The 20,507-nt window shown below is 38.7% G+C and overlaps 1 protein-coding gene across 2 annotated transcripts in view; it reads right to left on the bottom strand.

The window, feature by feature from the left end:
• Positions 1-20,507, bottom strand: part of nup107 (nucleoporin 107) — a 52,904-nt gene that overhangs the window by 9,557 nt on the left and 22,840 nt on the right. For both annotated transcript variants that reach the window (XM_072267548.1, XM_072267549.1), the window contains 15 exons: positions 19,087-19,158; positions 18,158-18,246; positions 17,075-17,150; positions 15,345-15,458; positions 15,159-15,249; positions 15,001-15,077; positions 14,498-14,557; positions 14,240-14,382; positions 14,079-14,127; positions 11,897-11,966; positions 11,673-11,791; positions 10,706-10,744; positions 10,297-10,447; positions 3,804-3,916; positions 3,295-3,397 (listed from right to left, as the gene is read on the bottom strand). In XM_072267548.1, coding sequence (XP_072123649.1) covers positions 3,295-3,397; positions 3,804-3,916; positions 10,297-10,447; positions 10,706-10,744; positions 11,673-11,791; positions 11,897-11,966; positions 14,079-14,127; positions 14,240-14,382; positions 14,498-14,557; positions 15,001-15,077; positions 15,159-15,249; positions 15,345-15,458; positions 17,075-17,150; positions 18,158-18,246; positions 19,087-19,158 — 1,366 coding nt within the window. The remainder of the gene's footprint in view (positions 1-3,294; positions 3,398-3,803; positions 3,917-10,296; positions 10,448-10,705; positions 10,745-11,672; positions 11,792-11,896; positions 11,967-14,078; positions 14,128-14,239; positions 14,383-14,497; positions 14,558-15,000; positions 15,078-15,158; positions 15,250-15,344; positions 15,459-17,074; positions 17,151-18,157; positions 18,247-19,086; positions 19,159-20,507) is intronic.

The following is a 20,507-nucleotide window of genomic DNA, read 5'->3' as shown; positions in this document are numbered from 1 at the left end:
AAAAGGATAGGCAGGAAGGCAGAGGGGGCAATGTTCCTCTGTTGGTAAAAAATGAAATTAAATCATTAGAAAGAGGTGACATAGGGTCGGAAGGTGTTGAATCATTGTGGATAGAGCTAAGCAACTGCAAGGGTTAAAAGACTCTGATGGGACTTGTATACAGACCCCCAAACAGTAGTAAGGATGTGGCCCACAAATTACAACGGGAGATAGAAATGCATGCCAAAAGGGCAATGTTACAATAGCTATTCTGGATTGAGTATTGTGCAGTGAACCAGAATAGATTAGAGAGCCTAAGGTAAAAGAACTCTTAAGGGCAACTGATTACAAAATGATGGAATTCATCCTGAAATTTGAGAAGGAGAAGTTAAAGTCAGATGTATCAGTATTACAGTACAGTAAAGGGAATTACAGAAGCATGAGAGAGGAGTTGGTCAGAACTGATTGGAAAGGCAGGCTGGCAGGGATGATGGCAGAACAGCAATGACTGGAATTTCTGGAAGCAATTCAGAAGGCAGAGGATATATACATCCCAAAGAGGAAGAAGTATTCTAAAGGAAAGACGACATAACCGTGGCTAAGAAGAAAAGTCAAAGCCAACATAAAAACCAAAACAAGGGCATAAATAAGAGCAAAAATTAGTGGGAAGTTTTTAAAAACCAACAGAAGGCAACTAAAATAGTCATTCAGAAGGTTAACATGGAATGCGAAAGTAAGCTAGCCAATAATATTAAAAAGGTTACCAAAAGCTTCTTCAGATATCTGAAGTGTAAATGAGAGGCAAAACTGGATATCGGCCCACTGGAAAACAATGCTGGAGAGACAGTAATAGGTGCATGGAAATTGCTGACAAATTGTGTAAGTATTTTGCATCAGTCTTCACTGTGGAAGACACTGGCAGTGTGGTGGAAGTTCCAGGTGCTAGGGGGCTTGAAGTGTGTAAAGTTACCATAAATAGAGAGAAGGCTCTTGGGAAACTGAAAGGTCTGAAGGTGGATAAGTCACCTGGAGCAGATGGTGTACACCCCAGAGTTCAAAAAGAGGTGGCTGAAGAGATTGTGGAGGCATTAGTAGTGATCTTTCAAAAATCACTAAGTTCTGGAATGGTTCCAGATGAATGGAAAATTGCAAAAGTCATTCCACTCTTCAAGAAAGGAAACTATCGTCCAGTTAGTCTGGCCTCAGTGGTTGGGAAGATGATGGAGTAGATTATAAGAATGAGGTCTCAGGGTACTTGGAGACATGATAAAATAGGCCATAGTCATCATGGTTTTCTCAAGGGAAAATTTTGCCTGACATATCTGTTGGGATTCTGTGAGCAGAACAAGCAGGATAGACAAAGGAGAATTGGTTGATGTCATGTTCTTGGATTTTCAGGAGGTCTTTGACAAGGTGCCACACATGAGACAGCTTAACAAGCTACAAGCCCATGGTATTACAAGGAAGATTCTAGCATGGATAAAGCTGTGGCTGATTGGCAGGAGGCAAAGAGTGGGAATAAAGGGAGCTTTTGCTGGCTGGCTGCCAGTGACCAGTGGTATGCTACAGGGGTCTGTGTTGGGACCAATTCTTTTTACATTATATGTCAGTGATTTGGATGATGGAACTGATGGCTTTGCTGCAAAGTTTGCAGACAATATGAAGATAGGTGGAGGGGCAGCTGGTTTTGAGGAAGTAGAGAGGCTACAAAAGGACTTAGCTAGATTAGGAGAATGGGCAAAGAAAGGGCAGATGGAAAACAGTGTTGGGAAGTGTATAGTCATGCATTTTGGTAGAAGAAATGAAAGGTTTGACTATTTACCTTTTAGAATGGAGATGAAGAGGAATTTCTTTAGCCAGAGAGTGGTGAATGTGATTGTCAGGGCATGAAGGGATACAGGGAGAAGGCAGGAGATTGGGGATGAGAGGAAAATTCAATAAGCCATGATATACTGGTTGAGAATATTCAATGGGACAAATGTCCTAATTCTGCTCCTATATCTTATGGTCTATTACATGGTTAAGTTTTATTATAAATTTCTCTATCAACTTTTGGTTGCAAACCCTCAAGTGAAAAAAAAATCATATATGATACCTGCTGGAAATCTGAAATAAAAACCAAAATGGTGGAAACACTGGAAAAACTATACAGCATCTGTGCAGAGAAACAGTGAATGTTTCTGATCTGGGATCCCTCATCAGAACTGAGAAGATAATTGTTTCTCTTTCCACAGAAGCTAAATTTTTCTACCTTTTGCAGTTTTTAAATCTCAAACATTAAAATGCTACTACTGTGAGGAAAAGCTCTCAGTTGCCAAAACTACACATATATAGAAAATATATAGGTCCTGACGAAGGGTCGGCCTGAAACGTCGACTGTACCTCTTCCTAGAGATGCTGCCTGGCCTGCTGCGTTCACCAGCAATTTTTATGTGTATTGCTTGTATATAGAAACAAGCTTGACTGAGCACTTAAAGAAACTAAATACATACTCACAGAATTGTAACCACATAATCTTGAAGATGCTGTACATATAGAAAATAACTTACAGCAATTTGTATCCATAACAAACCAACAAAGAACTTGCAAAAGCAGAGCTGGGCTTGTGCAGTCATGCTCAACTTCTGGTATTATCGAAGATGTCTGGAAAGCTACAATGTATTCACAGAAATATTACATCTGTATTTTATTTATCTTCATTATAACCATGCTCAAACCAGCAGAGTCAAGGAGGATTTCACCACTGTGAAAACCCTCAGAGCTTCCAACTTCATATCAATAATCTGTAACTTGCACATTGATGGTCACAACCATGTCTGGAAATTTGGTTAATTGTAGATTTGCAATGACTGCTATACAAATAAAGCATGAGAGATAGACTTTCAACATGGAAGTAGAAAAAAATGTTTTCCCCAAACTATTACTCAGTTAAGCATGAAGGGATGCCTCTGTCAACATGATGGTGTGCAACTGTAGCACAAAAATAATGCGTTTGATCACACTAATATAAGAAAATAAACATGGTAGCTAAAGTAATATTCTGATTACTTTCTTTCACTAGCATCAAAACACTTTCCTCCTGTGTGGATAGCTGCAGAGTAGGAGGTTGCCAAACATTTTTAGGCAGCCATTTTTGGGAAATGGCACTGCGCAACTTAATTTCAAGGCAAAGACAAAATCACACAACATAAATCAATTATTACTGAGATTTCTCCATCCACTTTTGATTCATATTTGTATTTTTAAATAAAGTTATATCATTTGCAAGTTGGTTAATGGTGTTTTAAAAACCTGCATGTAGAAAGCAGAACATACCCAAGAATTTCCTCATTATTGCATTGCTTTGGATTAGTGCTTCTGCCCTTTGTGCAGGATCGAACATCAACCATTCAATAACATTGATCTTCAAGCGATCTTCCTGTAAAAGTCATTTGTTATTAGCTGACTCAGATGATAACATTTAAAGTGTAGTGACTTTACTGTTCTTAAATCTTCTCTCCTCATATTCAGTTGTAATAGCTTTAATTCAACAGGTTTGAACCTAATTATTTTAGAAATCGACATCTGATCAACAATAGTTTAGAATATTCATCTAATTAAAACAGAATCTAATAAAATAGATTAGATTGGGGGACATAATTCCTCTAGTTAATTACTCTGGAAAGTTATGTGAACACAGCACAAAATACTGGTTTATTCTTACTTCAGGTATTTTGCTAAAATTAGACTGAATGAATTTGAAAACCATATTATGGAATGAGGAAAAGTACCTTTGCTTACTAATTGCCATTTAAGGTCACAAGCAGACAGAAAACAACACTCACTTTTGTGGTGGCAGTATCCAGAGATGGTGATTGGTCATGGTGAGTAAAGTCCTTGGCATCTTTCTTCCTGATGCTTTCCACCACAGACTTTGTCACAGCTGCTACATCTAGACCTGTGCAACAATTTCGAAAAGACATTACAATTTTGGATTTACAATAGGCTTGGATGCAGAAGGCAGTGAGTAGGGATGGAGGAATGTTATTTGGACTGGAGATCTGTGACCAGAGGTGTTCTGCAGAGATCAGTGCTGAAACTTCTGTTCTTTGTGATGTATGTAAGCGATGAATGAAAATGTAAATAGGCTGATTACTACATCTGTGCATGACACAAAAACTGGTGGAGTTGTGGATAGTGAAGAAAGTTGTCAAAAGATACACCAGAATATACATCTGTTGCAGATATGGAGTTTAATCTAGACAAATGTAAGGCATTGTATATAGGAGCACAATTAGGCCATTTGGCCCATCGAGTCTGCTCTGCCATTTCGTCATGGCTGATCCAATTTTCCCCTCAGCCCCAGTCTCAGGCCTTCCCCCGTATCCCTTCATGCCCTGACCAATCAAGAATCTATCAACCTCTGCCTTAAATATACATAAAGACTTGGCCTCCACAGCTGCCTGTGTTAAAGAATTCCACAGATTCACCTCTCTCTGGCTAAAGAAATTCCTCCTCGTCTCCATTTTAAAAGAATGTCCCTCGATTCTGAGGCTGTGATCTCTGGTCTTACCATCTCCCTCCATAGGAAACACCCTTTCCACGTCCACTCTAACAAGGCCTTTCATCAATCGACCCATCCTTTCTAAAATAGGGGACCCAAAACTGCTCACACTACTCCAAGTGAGGCCTCACTAGTGCTTTCTCAACATTTCATCCTTGCTTTTATATTCCAGTCCTCCTGTAATGAATGCTAACATTGCATTTGGCTTCTTTACCATCAGTTCAACCCGAAAATTAACTTTTATGGAATCTTGCACGAGGACACCCAAGTCCCTCTGCACCTCAGATTTTTGTATTTTCTCTCCATTTAGAAAACAATCTATGCTTTTATTTCTTCTAGAAAACATAGAAACATAGAAAATAGGTGCAGGAGTAGGCCATTCGGCCCTTCGAGCCTGCACCGCCATTCAGTACGATCATGGCTGATCATCCAACCCAGAACCCCGTACCTGCCTTCTCTCCATACCCCCTGATCCCTTAAGCCACAAAGGCCATATCTAACTCCCTCTTAAATATAGCCAACAAACTGGCCTCAACTGTTTCCTGTGGCAGAGAATTCCACAGATTCACTTCTTCACCACTCTCTGTGTGAAGAAGTTTTTCCTCATCTCGGTCCTAAAAGGCTTCCCTTTTATCCTCAAACTGTCACCCCTCGTTCTGGACTTCCCCAACATCGGGAATAATCTTCCTGCATCTAGCCTGTCCAATCCCTTTAGAATTTTATACGTTTCAATCAGATCTCCCCTTAATCTTCTAAATTCCAGAGAGTATAAGCCTAGTCGATCCAGTCTTTCATCATATAAAAGTCCTGCCATCCCAGGAATCAATCTGGTGAACCTTCTTCGTACTCCCTCCATGGCAAGAATGTTTTTCCTCAGATTAGGGGACCAAAACTGCACACAATACTCCAGGTGTGGTCTCACCAAGGCCTTGTACAACTGCAGTAGTGCCTCCCTGCTCCTATACTTGAATCCTCTTGCTATGAATGCCAGCATACCATTCGCCTTTTTCACCACCTGCTGTACCTGCATGCCCACTTCCAATGACTAGTGTACAATGACACCCAGGTCTCGTTGCACCTCCCCTTTTCCTAATCGGCCACCATTCAGATTATAATCTGTTTTCCTGTTCTTGATAAATGTGGATAACCTCACATTTATCCACATTAAATTGCATTTGCCATGAATTTGCCCACTCACCTAACCTATCCAAGTCACCCTGCATCCTCTTAGTATCTTCCTCATAGCTAACACTGCCGCCCAGCTTCGTGTCATCCGCAAACTTGGAGATGCTGCATTTAATTCCCTCGTCTAAGTCATTAATATATATTGTAAACAACTGGGGTCTCAGCACTGAGCCTTGCAGTACCCCACAAGTCACTGCCTGCCATTCTGAAAAGGTCCCGTTTATTCCCACACTTTGCTTCCTGTCTGCCAACCAAAACTACATGACCATACTCTTCCTGACACACTATTCAATCTGCCACTTCTTTGCTAATTCTCCTATTCTGTCTAAGTCCTGTAGTCTCTTTACTTCCTCAAAACTGCCTGCCCCTCCACCTATATTCATATTGTCAGTAAACTTTTCAACAAAGCCATCAATTCTATCACCCAAATATTTGACATATAACGTAAAAAAGAATCGGTCCCAATACAGACCCCTGTGGAACACCGCTAATCACTAGCAGCCAACCAGAAAAGGCTCCTTTTATTCTCATTCTTTGCCTCCTGTCAATCAGCCACTGCTTTATCCATGCTAGGGTCTTTCCTGTAATACCATAGGCTCATAGCTTGTGAAGCAGCCTCATGTGTGGTATGTTGTCAAAGACCTTTTGAAAAATCCAAGTACACAACATCAACCAATTATCTTTTGTCTATCCTGCTTGACAATTCCTCAAAGAATTCCAAGAATGGTCAGGCAAAATTTTACCCTGAGAAACCCACACTGACTTTGGCCTATTTTATCATGTGTCTCCAATTACCCTGAGACCTCAGCCTTATAATCAACTCCATCATCTTCCCAACCACTGAGGTCAGACTAACTGGCCTATAGTTTCCTTTCTTCTGCCTTTCTCCCTACTTGAAAAGTGAAGTGGCATTTGCAATTTTTCAGTCTTCCGGAACCATTCCAGAACCTAGTGATTCTTGAAAGATCGCTACTAATGCCTCCACAATCTCTTCAGCCACCTCTTTTAGAACTGAGGTGTATACCATCTGCCTCAGGTTACTTATCCATCTTCAGACCTTTCAGTTTCCCAAGAACCTTCCCTCTAGTTATGGTAACTTCACACTTCATGCCCCCAACACCTGGAATTTCCACCACACTGCTAATACAAAATACTGATTCAGTTCATCTGCCATTTCCTTGTCCCACATTGCTACCTCTCCAGCATCATTTTCCAGCAGTCCAATATCCAATCCCAGTGTGTTTTTTTTTTACACTTTATGTATCTGAGGGAACTTTTGGTATCCCCTACAATGTTACTGGCTAGCTTACTTTCGTATTCCATCTTTACCATCTTAATTACTTTTTTAGTTGCCTTCTGTTTTTTTTTTGATTCCCAATCCTCTAACTTCCCACTAATTTTTGCTCTATTATATACTCTCTTTTTGGCTTTTACGTTGGCTTCGACTTCCCTTGTCAGTTATAGTTGTGTCATCTTGTATTTAGAAAACTTCTTCCTTTTTGGAATGTATATATCCTGTGTCTTCCAAAAATTCCAGCTATTGATGATCTATCGTCATCACTGCAAGTGTTCTTTTCCAGTCAATTCTGGCCAACTCCTCTCTCATGCCTCTGTTAACTCTCTTGACTCCACTGTAACACTGATGCATCTAACATTAGCTTCTCCTCTCAAATTTCCAGTTGAATTTGATCATATGATGATCACTTGCCCTCAAGGGTTCTTTTACTTTAAGCTCTCTAATCAATTCTGGTTCACTGCACAACACCCAATCCAGAATAGCTGATTCCCTAGTGGGCTCAACCACGAGCTGCTCTAAAAAGCTATCTTGTAAACATTCTAGAAAATTTCCCCTCTTGGAATCCATCACCTTCCTTCTTTTCCCAATCTACCTGCATATTGAAATCCCCCATGACTATTATAAGATTACTCTTTTGGCACGCATTTTCTACCTCACGTTGTAATTTGTGGACCACATCCTTACTTCTTTTTTGGGGTCTGTAAACAACTCCCATCAGGGTCTTTTTACACTTGCTATTGCTTAGCTCTATCCACAATAGTTCAACACCTTCTGATCCCATGTCACCTTTTTCTAATGATTCAATTTGGTTTTTTACCAACAGAGCAACACCGCCTCCTCTGCCTTCCTGCTTGTTCTTCGATATAATGTGTATTCTTGGACATTAAGCTCCCAGCTATGATCTTCTTTCAGCCATGGTTCAGTGATGTCTGCAACATTATACATCCCAATTTGTAAGTGTGCCAGAAGTTTAGCGACCTTATTCCGTATACTGTGTGTAGTAAGATACAACACCTTCAGTCCCGTATTTACTGTTTTTGATTTTGTCTGCCTTTTACACTGCAACTCATCCTGTCGACTGCAAATTTGCTCTATCATCAGCCTCTCCTCACTATTCATTGCCTCTGCTTGTAAACCAACTACCATAGCTTCAGCTTTATCACTCCAGTTCCCATCCTTCTACCAAATTAGTTTCAACCCTTCCGAACAACTCTAGCCAATCTGCCACAAAGGATATTGGACCTCCGTTGACTCAGGTGTAACCAGTCCCTTTTGAATATGTCATACTTTCTCCAGAATAGATCCCAATGATCCATAAATCTGAACCTCTGTCCGCTGCACCAGTTCCTCAGCCAAGCATTCACCTGCCAAATCATCCTGTTCTTACCCTCAACGGCACATGGCACAGGCAGCAATCCAGAGATTACCACCCTGGAGGTCCTGTTTCTCAGATTTCAGCTCTACCTATGTCACTGGTGCCAATTAGCTGCTCATCTTGCCCTTGAGATTGCCATGGACCCGATTCGAGATATCCCTGACCCTGGAACCAGGGAGGCAACCTGGCGTCTGGGTGCCACAGAATCTCCTATTAACACAGCAATCCTCTTCACCTTCTGAGCCACATACTCAGTGCCAGAGACCTAGTCACTGTGGCTACCCTGGTAGGTCATCCCCCTCATTAGTATCTAAAGTTGTATACTTATTATTGAGGGAATTGGCCACAATTGCGCTCTGCACTGGCTATGCTTTTCCTCTCCCTCTCCTGACAGTCTCCTGCAACCTTGGGTGACTACCTCCCTGTAAGCTCCTGTCTATGACCTCCTCATTCAGGTGCAGCTCTAGTTCCTTAATATGTTCTCTCGGGAGCTGCAGCTTTATCTGGGAGATTGGAGGTCTCCCACACTTCCCACATCCCACACAGAGTAAAAGTACCACCCCCTGAAGCCATTCTCACTTAACTACTATGCCCTAACAGGCATGGAATGAACAAATAAGAACAGAAAGAGTGTACTTACAAGACACTTTACCTCACCCAAGCCTGACGGCCAAAGCCACCCTAAACACTAGCACACTCAAAAGAATGACCACTCCACTTGCACCAGTGCTATTTTCACTGGCCCTTTCTAATAATCGCTCTTGTTGATTGGTCACTCCTCAACTCAGAGAAACTGCTGTGAAACTCTGCCTTTAAAATCTCAATCGCCGTCCTGATTGAAGCCAGATCTTTTTATGTACTCCATGATGTTGGTTGTGCAGGGGGGGTCAAATGAAAGGTGAAGGAAAAAGTAAATGGCAGGATCCTTACAACCACTGATGTACAATAAAATCCTGGAGTCCAATTTTACATTTGCCTGAAAGTAGCAACACGAGTTGATTGGGTGATAAAGGTAGTGTATGCCATGCTAGCCTTTATCAGTCAGAACACTGAGTATAAGAGTAATGAAGTTATATTACAGAGCTATAAGTCTTTGGTTATACCACATTTGGAGAATTGTGAACGCTTCTGGCTACTGCTTTACAGAAAGGATGTAATGGCTTCCCAGAGTGTGCTGAAGAAATTCACCAAGATGCTGCAGTGATTAGAGAGTATTAACTACAAACAATGGTTGGATAAACCTCGATTGTTATCTCTGGAGCATCAAACTCTGAGGGGAGACCTGTCAGAGGTTTATAAAATTATGAGAGACATGGATAGGGTAGATGTCAGAGACCTTTTCCCAGGGTAGACATGTCAAATACTAGAGGGCATAGAGGACAAAAGTGAGAGACAGCAAGATTTTTTTTATATACAAGTATGTTTTACATCTAAAATACATACTGTTGTCTTCAGGGACAGGGCAACATCCTTCTGATTCAATGAAAGTTCTCACACACAGGTTTCTTCAGAGCTTTTATCAAAGTCATTTGAGAAATTTGAGCAACCAGATTGAAAACATAGCTATTTAAATGAGGTTGTTGACAACGGTGACAGTTTGTTCACTTTCATGAACTTCAGTTCTGAATGTTATTTGCTTACTTTTATTACACAATTTGTTTTTTTTTGTTCTGCACATTGGATGTTTGATGGTTTTATTTTATTAATGGGTTCTAATGAGTTTCTTTGTTTTGTGGCTGCCTTTAAGAGATAAATCTCAAGGTTGTATATAGTGTACATATTTTGATAATAAATGTACTTTGAGCTTCAAGTTATCAGTTTAATAGAAGACTGATCAGAGCAACTTTTATTGTGGATCAATCAAAAACTTAATATTGCAAATAAAAGACTTAATTGAAATGAAAAACTTCTCCTTACCAGCTTCTCTTGCAAGATCTAGACAACGTTTCCTTTGTTCAGTCTCTGTGACAGTCTCCAAGAATGTTGAATATTGAGCAATACCCATCTGATGTGGCAAGTGTCTTACATAAAATGCTATCAAATCTGTGTGCTTCATTTTGATTAGAAACTGCAGAAGATTATTCAGAAGTGAGTTTTCAAGCTAAACAATTTTGCTATTATCTAGTAGACAGTTTTTGTGTTTGACTTACAAAACAAGTGATGGTACTTATCACTTATTTAGTTTTAGTTTAAAATTAAACACCATAAAATTACAATGAGGTTCAAGCTCAAATTTGTTACATTATATATAATAAACACATGAATAGTCATATATTTATGTACAGCATATTCAAAGGGGTAATTGGAAAGAAATTAATTATCTCACCTCGATATAACTTTTTATAATGTCCATACAAATCTCCTCCTGAAAATAATAAGATAATTTATCTAAAAGCATCTGTATAAGATTTTAACTTAATCAGCTAAGTTAATTTAATCAGTTGTATAAAAATTTGGACAGATATCAAAGGAAAGAAATAAATGAAGGAAAAGAGATCTCTTCCAACACTGGGCCATATACAGGATAAAATAAACCTTTGCATTTCTAAACTAACTCCAGAGACAGCCTCAAGAGGACCATGACCTTGTCATGGTTTGGAGCCTTATGTGTCTCAATGACCCAGAGAGCTATGTTAGCTGAAGTCAGAACTTTGTGCTTCAGCTCTTGCTAGATTCACCTATGCCAAACAGGTCAAAGAATAGAGGCCAGACTAAGAGTGGTCTACTAGTCCTCCAGGTTTGGGGGTTCAGCTCTGGGCTAACAACCCTGACTGGTAACACAAAATTGTTATGGAAACAGCAATGAAGAATCCTTCTACATCTGAGTGTGATGGTATTCCTGAGTCTCCACCTGGAACTTGCACGTCTGATAGTGGTGAAAACTGAGCTACTGATATGATGAAGGAAGCCCTAAACACTGCCAGAGATGGAGGACCTTCACTGCTGCCCCAAAGCCAGTGGCGTAATGGGCAGTAAGTAGGTCAGTCCAGAGGGAGAAAGGACAAAGACTGATGCATGATTCTATGGTTGCTTTTAGTTCTTTCCAATCTCAAGTAACAAATATGAATATTTCAAGAAGCTGATAACTCATAAAAAGTACATTTATCTTGTTCGCAAAGGAAAACAATATTCACTTAGTTTAATAATTAACCATCAAGTTAAAACTATCATATATTAATTCCAATTTCATCTGGTTTGCAATTTACAGTTAGAAAATTTCAATTTGTGAATGTCAGTGTTGCACTGGGGAAAGAAAATTTCCCCCCACACAGAATTATGAAGATCCAATTTACCTTTGCTGGCATGCCCAAATTCCAGAAGAACAGCACTAGATGTGTCATGAATCGAAGGAGGTGAGGAGGAAGAACTAATCTACACTTTGTAAGCCAATCCTGAAATTCATCCAACAGACCTACCATTATCAAACAAAAGGTGATTTTTAACAAGTGTTTAGGAGACATGTCAAAATTTATCTGCAGATACTTTATTTCTACTGAATTTACATCTAAAAACTCACCATCGATATCTCCCAAGATGATGTATTTCTGAATGATGTGATAATGAGCTTTATTCTCCTCCAATACTTGCTACAAATAAAGAAATGAGTTCAAAATGTGACCAAAGCATTTCATACCAATATTTAATACACATTAAAGACAATGCAACTCTTAAACAAAAGAAATAATGTATGCATACCTTGAGATCAGGCACTTACATTTTGTACTTTAGAACCCTTTAAACTATTTCGAGAACTGAAGAATCAAAAGATCAATTTTTATTTTAAATGTGTTCTTCCGAATCTTGGAAATTTATTTGCAATGTACCAATATAGGCTACAAATAGCCAAGTGGTTCACTGTTCTGTATCTAGGATTACAGACTGCAATATTAGCAACTACTTCAATTTCACCTAAGGTTTTAAGCTTTTTAATCGAAGAGCAAGCATTCTGAAATGTGTATACTGACTTGTTTCCTTTTTTGATTTAACAAGAATATACCAGCTGTGGCAGTACCTGTTGGGACTGCACTGTATTCTGAGCCACCAAGGTTCCATTCGTTATGCTCCATGCTTAACCTATTGCAAATATCTTTACTTTTACTTTTAAAATTTACTCTAATTCTTTTAAGTGTTTCCTCTTCACTGACCTCCATTCCTCTGGTTGAGGTGGCATTAATAAACTACACCCAAACAAAACTACATCTTTGTCAGACGTATATTCCCAGGGGCCTTGGAGTTGGTGCCTGACTGAATGTAAGTTACAAAACTAGACTGAAAAAACATTTTAATGACTCTCAGGATTTGACAAATTCCTGTTTTACAGGCCTGTATTGACTTCTTCAAGTCTCCCTAAAAGAAATTCATGCCCAAATAAACTATTTTCTTCAATTTCTGTGAAGTTTTACCTATATTCCATTACGAGGAGACATGGATGACCAATTTTCCATTTCCTGTAGTTACTATATTCCTATTATGATACAACTACAACAGCACCAATTTCAAATTCATTACTCGATGCACAAGTTAATACAGTCCCAACAGATCAAATCAAACTTGCTTCATAAACTCAAACTTCATGCTTCTCTTTTAAACACGTTCCATCCTATTTTTGGAACGTCTAGTTGCATATGTTCTCTGGATTACACAATTTGCAATTCAGATATTTTGATAATCCCCAAGTGGCACAATCCCTGGAAAATTGGAACAGCATTGGGCTATTCAGCCCCTTGAGCTTGTTCTAGCATTTAAATAAACCATGCCTTATCTGTATCCCAAATTAATATCATACAAACATCATTATGTGCAATGACAAACTGTATGATGTAATGGTCACTGTCTTTAGACAACCAGGATTGTTCTTCGCAATTTTTTCTATAGAACTGGTTTGCCATTGCTTTCTTCTGAGCAGTGTCTTTACAAGACTGGTGACCTTAGCCATTATCAATAGTCTTTAGAGATTGTCTGCTTGGTGTCAGTTGTCACATAGCCAGAACTCGTGATATGCACCACCTGCTCCCATGGCTTCACGTGACCCTGATCGAGTGGGTGGGTGGGGGGCTAAGCAGTTGCTACACCTTGCCCAAGGATGACCTGAAGGCTAGTGGAGGGAAGGAGAGCCTTAGACCTCCTTTGGTACAGATGTATCTCCACCCTTCCACCCATGACACAATATAACTTTGGTTAACAAAACTCTACGTCAGTATTAAAACTAACAACTGATCTATCATCACTGATTTTTCCAAGAAGAGTCCAAAACTTCCATTTCCCTTTGTGCAAAGAAATGTTCCAAACTTAATTTCTGAAAGACATGCCTCCAATATTTTGGATGGTACTTCACAGACCTAACTTCTAAATCAGAAGTAGTTACTATATATTCCATTTGTTCCCCTTAATATCTTGAAAATTCTAGGTAATACAACCACAATTTTTTTAACCCTCTCAATTTAACAAATATCAAGGAACCATTCCTACTGCTCGGAGTCCTACCCCATCAGATCTTTTGATAGCTATGTTGCAACTAAATTTATTCCTTTCCAAGGCCAATGTTATTTTTGCTCCAATCATTTGGTGTTTTGGGACCTTGTTTTAAATTAAAGACATCATGGAAACAATTTCTTATTCAACTGCGCAAAAATTAACAAATTAGAAAAATATATAGTATAATTTAGGAAAAGTACATGCTATTTTCTGTTTTCTCTTACCCTTTTGTCTATTGCTTGCAGTTCTTCAAATATTGCCTCTGGTGTCCAACTGAAAACGCACAAGAGCTGGTATGTATTGACTTGTTCAAGAAAACTGCATGAATGTTGAAATAGTTATTCTACTTTTTAAGTTTAGTAATAGCTTTGAAGTTCATACTTACTTTGCTTCCATGTACTCTTTAGGTAATTCTTCCAATTCACTCATAGTACTCAGTGAACGGATTTCCTGTTCCACAAGGCTGTCTACCATAACTCTGAAGTATGCCCAAACACAGTCTTCCCAAGTATCACAAACTGAAAGGAGCTGCAATATATGACAACATTTAATGTAATACTGTAGGAGCAAAAGCATTTCAGCATTTGTGTTTTTTTAGTATGAATTTTGTAAAATACCTGATAGTCAGTCTTGAATTTCTTACCTGTTTGAGGTTTCCACTTAGAGCAGCATAGATTGCTCGTTCATAACGGTTAAAGTGTTCCTAGAAATCCAAATAGTTCATGGTTATTGGACATTACAAACACTTGCAAAGTTCTGAAGGCTGGTTAGACTGTAGATGATGGAATCTGAAACATTTAACAAAACTCTGGAATAACACTGCTGGTCAAGCAGTACCTGTGATGGTACAATGCTCATTTTGGTTCTTCTAGTTGAGACTCTGCATCAGTTCTGGCTTCTTTAAATGTTCTTTTCTTTAAACAAAGACTCACTTAATGCAATGACTTCAATATATAGAGACCCGTATAAAAATCTATTTTCTAAAATGGCTCATGGAGAATATTTCCTCATAATTCCATCATTCTAAATTATAAATAAAGCCCATTATACTTTAATTTCTTAAATATTTCTAAAATACCTTGGAATCAAGATTATCCACATATTCATTAAGTTGACAATGTTTTAAATTATGCTTATGTAGCTTACATCTTCTGCCATCCTCCAACAACAAGCCTTCCAAACACTTCTGTATGGGTTTCCTTCTACAGTTTCAAGCTTTGCTCCTGAAATCAGAGCAAACAGTAATTCAAACAAGGCCATGAGATCAGCTAACAGAAATGTAACAATTATAGAATAATCCTCACCACCATTAAGGTTTGGATCATGGTACAGTTTCCAGCCTTCCAGTGTTGCTGCTCTCCAAGCCTGACCACAACGTTCACAGAGTCGCTGAGCCTGATGGTGTTAAATTATAAATTGTGTTTTTTTCTGATAACCAAATTAAGACTGTTTATATTATTAATGCCTAAATAAGATAAAAGCACTTCTACCTTATCAGTCATACCAGCTCGTATAAGAGCAAAAAGGTATTTCATGAATCTGGCATCATCCTCCCGATCCAAATCAGCAAGAGGCATTTTCTGTCTTATAGGAGCATCTGGATCCTTGGAAAAAATTAAAACATTTGATCAGAATTTTGTTTTTGCATTGTCATCAAGTTTCAAACCTGGTCAGCTTAATTTAAAAAAACAAAATATTATTGGTGCTAGAAATGTAAACTAATTTGAAATTTCCAAGCACAGGAGATTCTGCGGATGCTGGAAATCTTGAGCAACACAAAGTTGTGGAGGAACGCAGCCAGTCAAGAAGCATCTATGGAGGGAAATAAACAGTCAAAGTTTTGGGCCAACACCTTTCATCAGTGCTGGAAAGGAAGGGTGAAGAAGCCAGAACAGAAAGGTGTGGGGGGGGGGGGGAGAGGGTGGAGAATGAGTACAAGCTGGCATGTGATAGCTGAAACTGATGTGTGGGGGGTGGGGGAAGAGGGGATGAAGTAAGAAGCTGCGAGGGGATAGGTGGAAGAGGTAAAGGGTTGAAGAAGAAGGAATCTGATAGGAGAGTACAATGGACCATGGAAGAAAGAGGAGTAAAGGCACTAGATGGAGGTGATGAGTGGATGAGAAGTAGAGGTGAGAGGGGAACAAGAATGGGGGAAAAGGGAAAAGAGAGAAGGGGGATATAGCAGAAATGTTTGCAAGTTAGAACAATCAATGTTCATGCCCAGGTTGGAGGATACCCAGATGGAATATGATTTGTTGCTTCTCCACTCCGAGTGTGGCCTTCAGAAATACACAGCAGGTCAGCCAGAGTGTGAAAACAGAAACAGTCGATCACACTGGTGAGCTAAAATGTTCTGTTGAGAAGTCATCAAACCTGGAAATTTAATTTATTTTTTTATCCTTCTGCATACATTGGCTGACCTGCTGAATATAAAAAGCAATTTTTGCTTTATTTTAGTTGAAAAAGAGATGGTATACTTTAACATATTGCTCAATTCACTGACCCAATGAAAACCTTAAGTTACTGGAAAGTCTTGATCAGCTCAGCAAATAAATTTCTGTTTAACTGGATATGGAAAAAAATAAGGATGGGGGAAAAGGAACTAAACAGGCCAAGTCTTGTAGGCGGAAGCTTGTACTACCTGTTCCAAACAGAGAAAGCCTACCTTGCCAGTCTGGGTCTGTGTTTTGAGTGGCAGCTGGAGCTCTAACCTGTCGGTTTAGAACTCCAGTATCTTAAGTCACAGAGCTGGCAAAAAGCCCTACAGACAAACCTGCAAAAGCTGAGTTTTTAAACATCTCTATCATTGTGCTATTTAATATTTATTACAAATAAATTGTAGTCATTATTAGAGAAATGAAATTGTCTAAAATATACACAAAATCATTAAAAATGTTAAGCTGAAAATAATTTAAATGGAAGTTAGCTTCATTATCCATAGGCCTAGGATAATGGATTCAGTATTCAGTACAGTTAGCACGGACTAGAAGGGCCAAGATGGCCTGTTTCCGTGCTGTAATTGTTATATGTTATATGGTTACAGTTGTGCTCTTGCAACTGGAAACGCTGGTAAAATTCACAAGGTCTAGTTTCAGTATTTCATAAAGTTCAGAACTTCTGCATGCATTCATGCATGGTAGTCTGCAGCACTTCTACTTTAAACGGAAAATACTCAGATCCCTATGAATCAAATGAGGAAAACCACCTAACAAAATATTACCAGCTCAGTCACAAGTGGCCTTGAAAATCCAGAGATCCCAGATCTTTGTTGCTTCAACACATGCAGTGTATTTTCCCTACAAGATGAAAATAATGTTCACAAAATAGAATTAACATATAATGTTTCTTAGCAGATTACTCGACATTTATTAACTTTGTCTATTTATATCTTCATTACTTCCTATTTCCAACATATTATTTCCCAGCAAGTAACATGGGTTAATGAGCTCCAAGATGATTGGCATCACCTGCCACCAACAACCCTCCCCACCATTAGTCTTCAGTTGAATGCTTGATCTACTATTTTATTAGCTCAAGCAATAGGTGTTTGACTTTATCTTGAACAATGAATGGTGTGTCCTGAAAACAAAGTACATCAGAAATTGTGCAAAACTGAAGCTAATACAATGCTGGCACATCAGTTGCTATTTGTATCTTTTAGGATAGCCTTTCCACGTCTTGTGGTGTATTGGGCGACAACTTTGCCATTTCTTTAACATGCTTGTGTGCATTTTTTTTTACAATGCTGAGTTATTCGCTCGATGCTGAACCCAGCACGGATAGAAAGTGTGCAAGGTGCCAGCTGATTGAAACCTGGGACAACTCGACTCTAAGTCTGGTGTGGATACCATCACACCACCGGCCGGCTTATGGAAGAGGTTAACGTACTATAAATATTCCACTCCATACAATTCGTTTTGGCTTGTATTGCAGAGGTTTGCGGATTTGGGAACGAAAGGCACAGGAAATGACGGTAGCATCTTAAACAAAAAAGTAAGGTTACAAACAAGCACCCACGTGAAGGATCTGTGCAAATGCCAGTTAATTTAAGTTCCTGAGCACATTCCTAAACTGGTGCAAAAGCACCTTTCCCTTTAAATGACCCATTTCTATCCCATGACTCTCCCCACAGGTGAATGACATAAAATAAAACTTCTTTAAAAATATTAAAATCAAAAGTCATAGTATTAATGAAAGTAAATGGCTATAAAAATTCAACTAATGATCAGAGATGGCACAAAGATCTTGACTAATCTGTCAACTTGATTCACCCACACACCTCAGAGGAAACAGTGGTGCTTACCAGTATACAGATTTTGCATAAAATTCAATGTTCTCTGCAAAATTTCCAGCCTCGTCTCGAGCAATACTTTCCAACCAGTCTACAACAATCTATGAAATTAAAAATACGTTATTATTCTTAAATTAGATCAATTGTATCCTTAAATTCCTTATATTTATACAAAACATCCAGTAAGGAAATGAAGCCAACTACGAGCTAGAGTTCAAATTTTAAAAAAAGTATAATTATTAACCATAATCATTGAAAACTGAGATAATTGTAATATGCAAGATGATACTGAATGCATGCTGAACATTTACTTCCTTATATATTCTTCCTTTCCGTGCAATACGACAGCTATATAAACACAATACAATAGCTATACAATACAAACACTAAAAGTTAGATCCCTACACTTCACAATCACCTACAGAAACTGCAAATGCAGTGGCAACTGATTATAACATGCCACTGTGTAATGAATTGTGATAAGCTTGGAGCAGCATAATCACAGGCCATGTGCTGACACCATTAGCAACGTAACTCACTCTAGAGAAGGGAAAACAATGGAACAGCCTTACTTGTTTATTTAAACTAAAAATATTCAAGATAATTAAAATTAAATTATGCTGTTAAGTTTGGACTTGGATTTTGCTGTACTTATTCTAATAATTGACAAGTGCTAAACAATTTAATGGTGTATCAAATGCATGCATGGATGTGCAGCATATACAGTTAAAGGGAATAAGATTTTAAGCAGGCAACTCTTAATTAATAGCTTAAATACTCGCTACAAGTCAATGAAAACAACTGATGAACTCTGTTCTTGTTAAAACAGCTTTATATGTTTCCCATTAAGTTGTAACAATCTGCAAAATTATCAGCTAAGCATTACAAATTTGCATGTACCATACATTTTTTTTCCAAGTTTTTCTGTAATAGTATAGTACCTGGCTCTGTCGGATCAGTGAATCTCGCTGGAAAAGCATTTCTACAATGGTCCTCTCAGTTATATTTGGTGCCTGGAAAAAAAGGTTCATATGTAACGTATTTTTTTATAATTAAAAATTCTTAATATGTGCTGTCCATCTATGAGGTGAAGGGAGGAAGGCAGGTGTAGGGAGCTGTCAAGTAATATAGTGATAAGTTTTGATCTTGTAGAACACAGTACACTGTAGCACAAGAACAGGCTTCACTCCATGATGCTAAATGTAACTAAACCTAGTCAGCTGCATATAATTCACATCCTTCATGTTCATGTCCCTGTCCAAATGGTTCTTTAACCCCACTACCATATCTGCTTCCATCACCATCTCTGCCATCATGTTCAAGGTGCATACCACTCTGTGTAAACAAACTTACCCTACACATCTTTAAACTTTCACCCTCTCACTTTGAAGCAATGCCCTCTAATATTTGACATTTCTTCTCAGGAAAAATGACCCTACCACCTACCCTATCAGCGCCTCTCATAATTTTTATAAACTCAGCTTTCGGACTTTGAAACTTAAGAGAAAACAGCCCCAGTTTATTCAACTCCTCCTTATAGCTAATATTCTCTAATCCAGGCATAATCCTAGTGAACACAAACAAAATGCTGGCGGAATTCAGCAGGTCCAGGCACCATCTATGGAAAAGAGTAAATGGTTGATATTTCAGGCCAAGACCCTTCATCAGGAAGGGTCAAAACATCAACTAATTACTCTTTTCCATAGATGCTGTCTGGCCTGCAGAGTTCCTCCAACATTTTGTGTGTTGCTTGGATTTCCAGTATTTGCAGATTTTCTTGTGTTGATAATCTTAGTGAACCTTTTCTGTATCCTGACCAAAGCTTCCACATCTTTCCTGTTATGCAGTACCCCAGAACTGCACACAAAACTCCAAATGCAGCATAACTGGAGACTTATGCAGCTGTAATGACATTTGACTTTCTCACTCGATGCCCCAACCAATGAATGCAGTTTGCAACATGTCTTCTTTACCACCCTGCCTACTTGCATTGCTGATTTAAGGTAATTATTGACTTGAACCCCGAGATCAATGCTGTTAAGGATCGTGCTTGTCTCTATGGGAAGGAGACAGAGAACGGTTATTTTAAGGAGGATAAATCCAACTCTAAGATGAAATTTATTTATACATAACTTCTTGTTGGCGTGTGCCTTATTCTGATTGTCAAAAGTCACTTCTGTTGTGATTGGTTAGTTTAGAAGATGCAGTTGCTTTTCACATCAGATAACTGCCTAGTGTCCAGGTTTAAATATCCTGGGTATATAAAATAGCATGTGGGAGGGGCTTGCTCTCTTCTTCCTTGTTTAAGGTAAGACTATTGGGAAGGTATGCTCTGCGCGCACTTTTAACTAAGTAGGTTTGT

Source organism: Mobula birostris, chromosome 9 (genome assembly GCF_030028105.1).
Source record: "Mobula birostris isolate sMobBir1 chromosome 9, sMobBir1.hap1, whole genome shotgun sequence".
Taxonomy (NCBI): domain Eukaryota; kingdom Metazoa; phylum Chordata; class Chondrichthyes; order Myliobatiformes; family Myliobatidae; genus Mobula; species Mobula birostris.
This window is presented reverse-complemented; position numbering and strand designations above follow the sequence as displayed.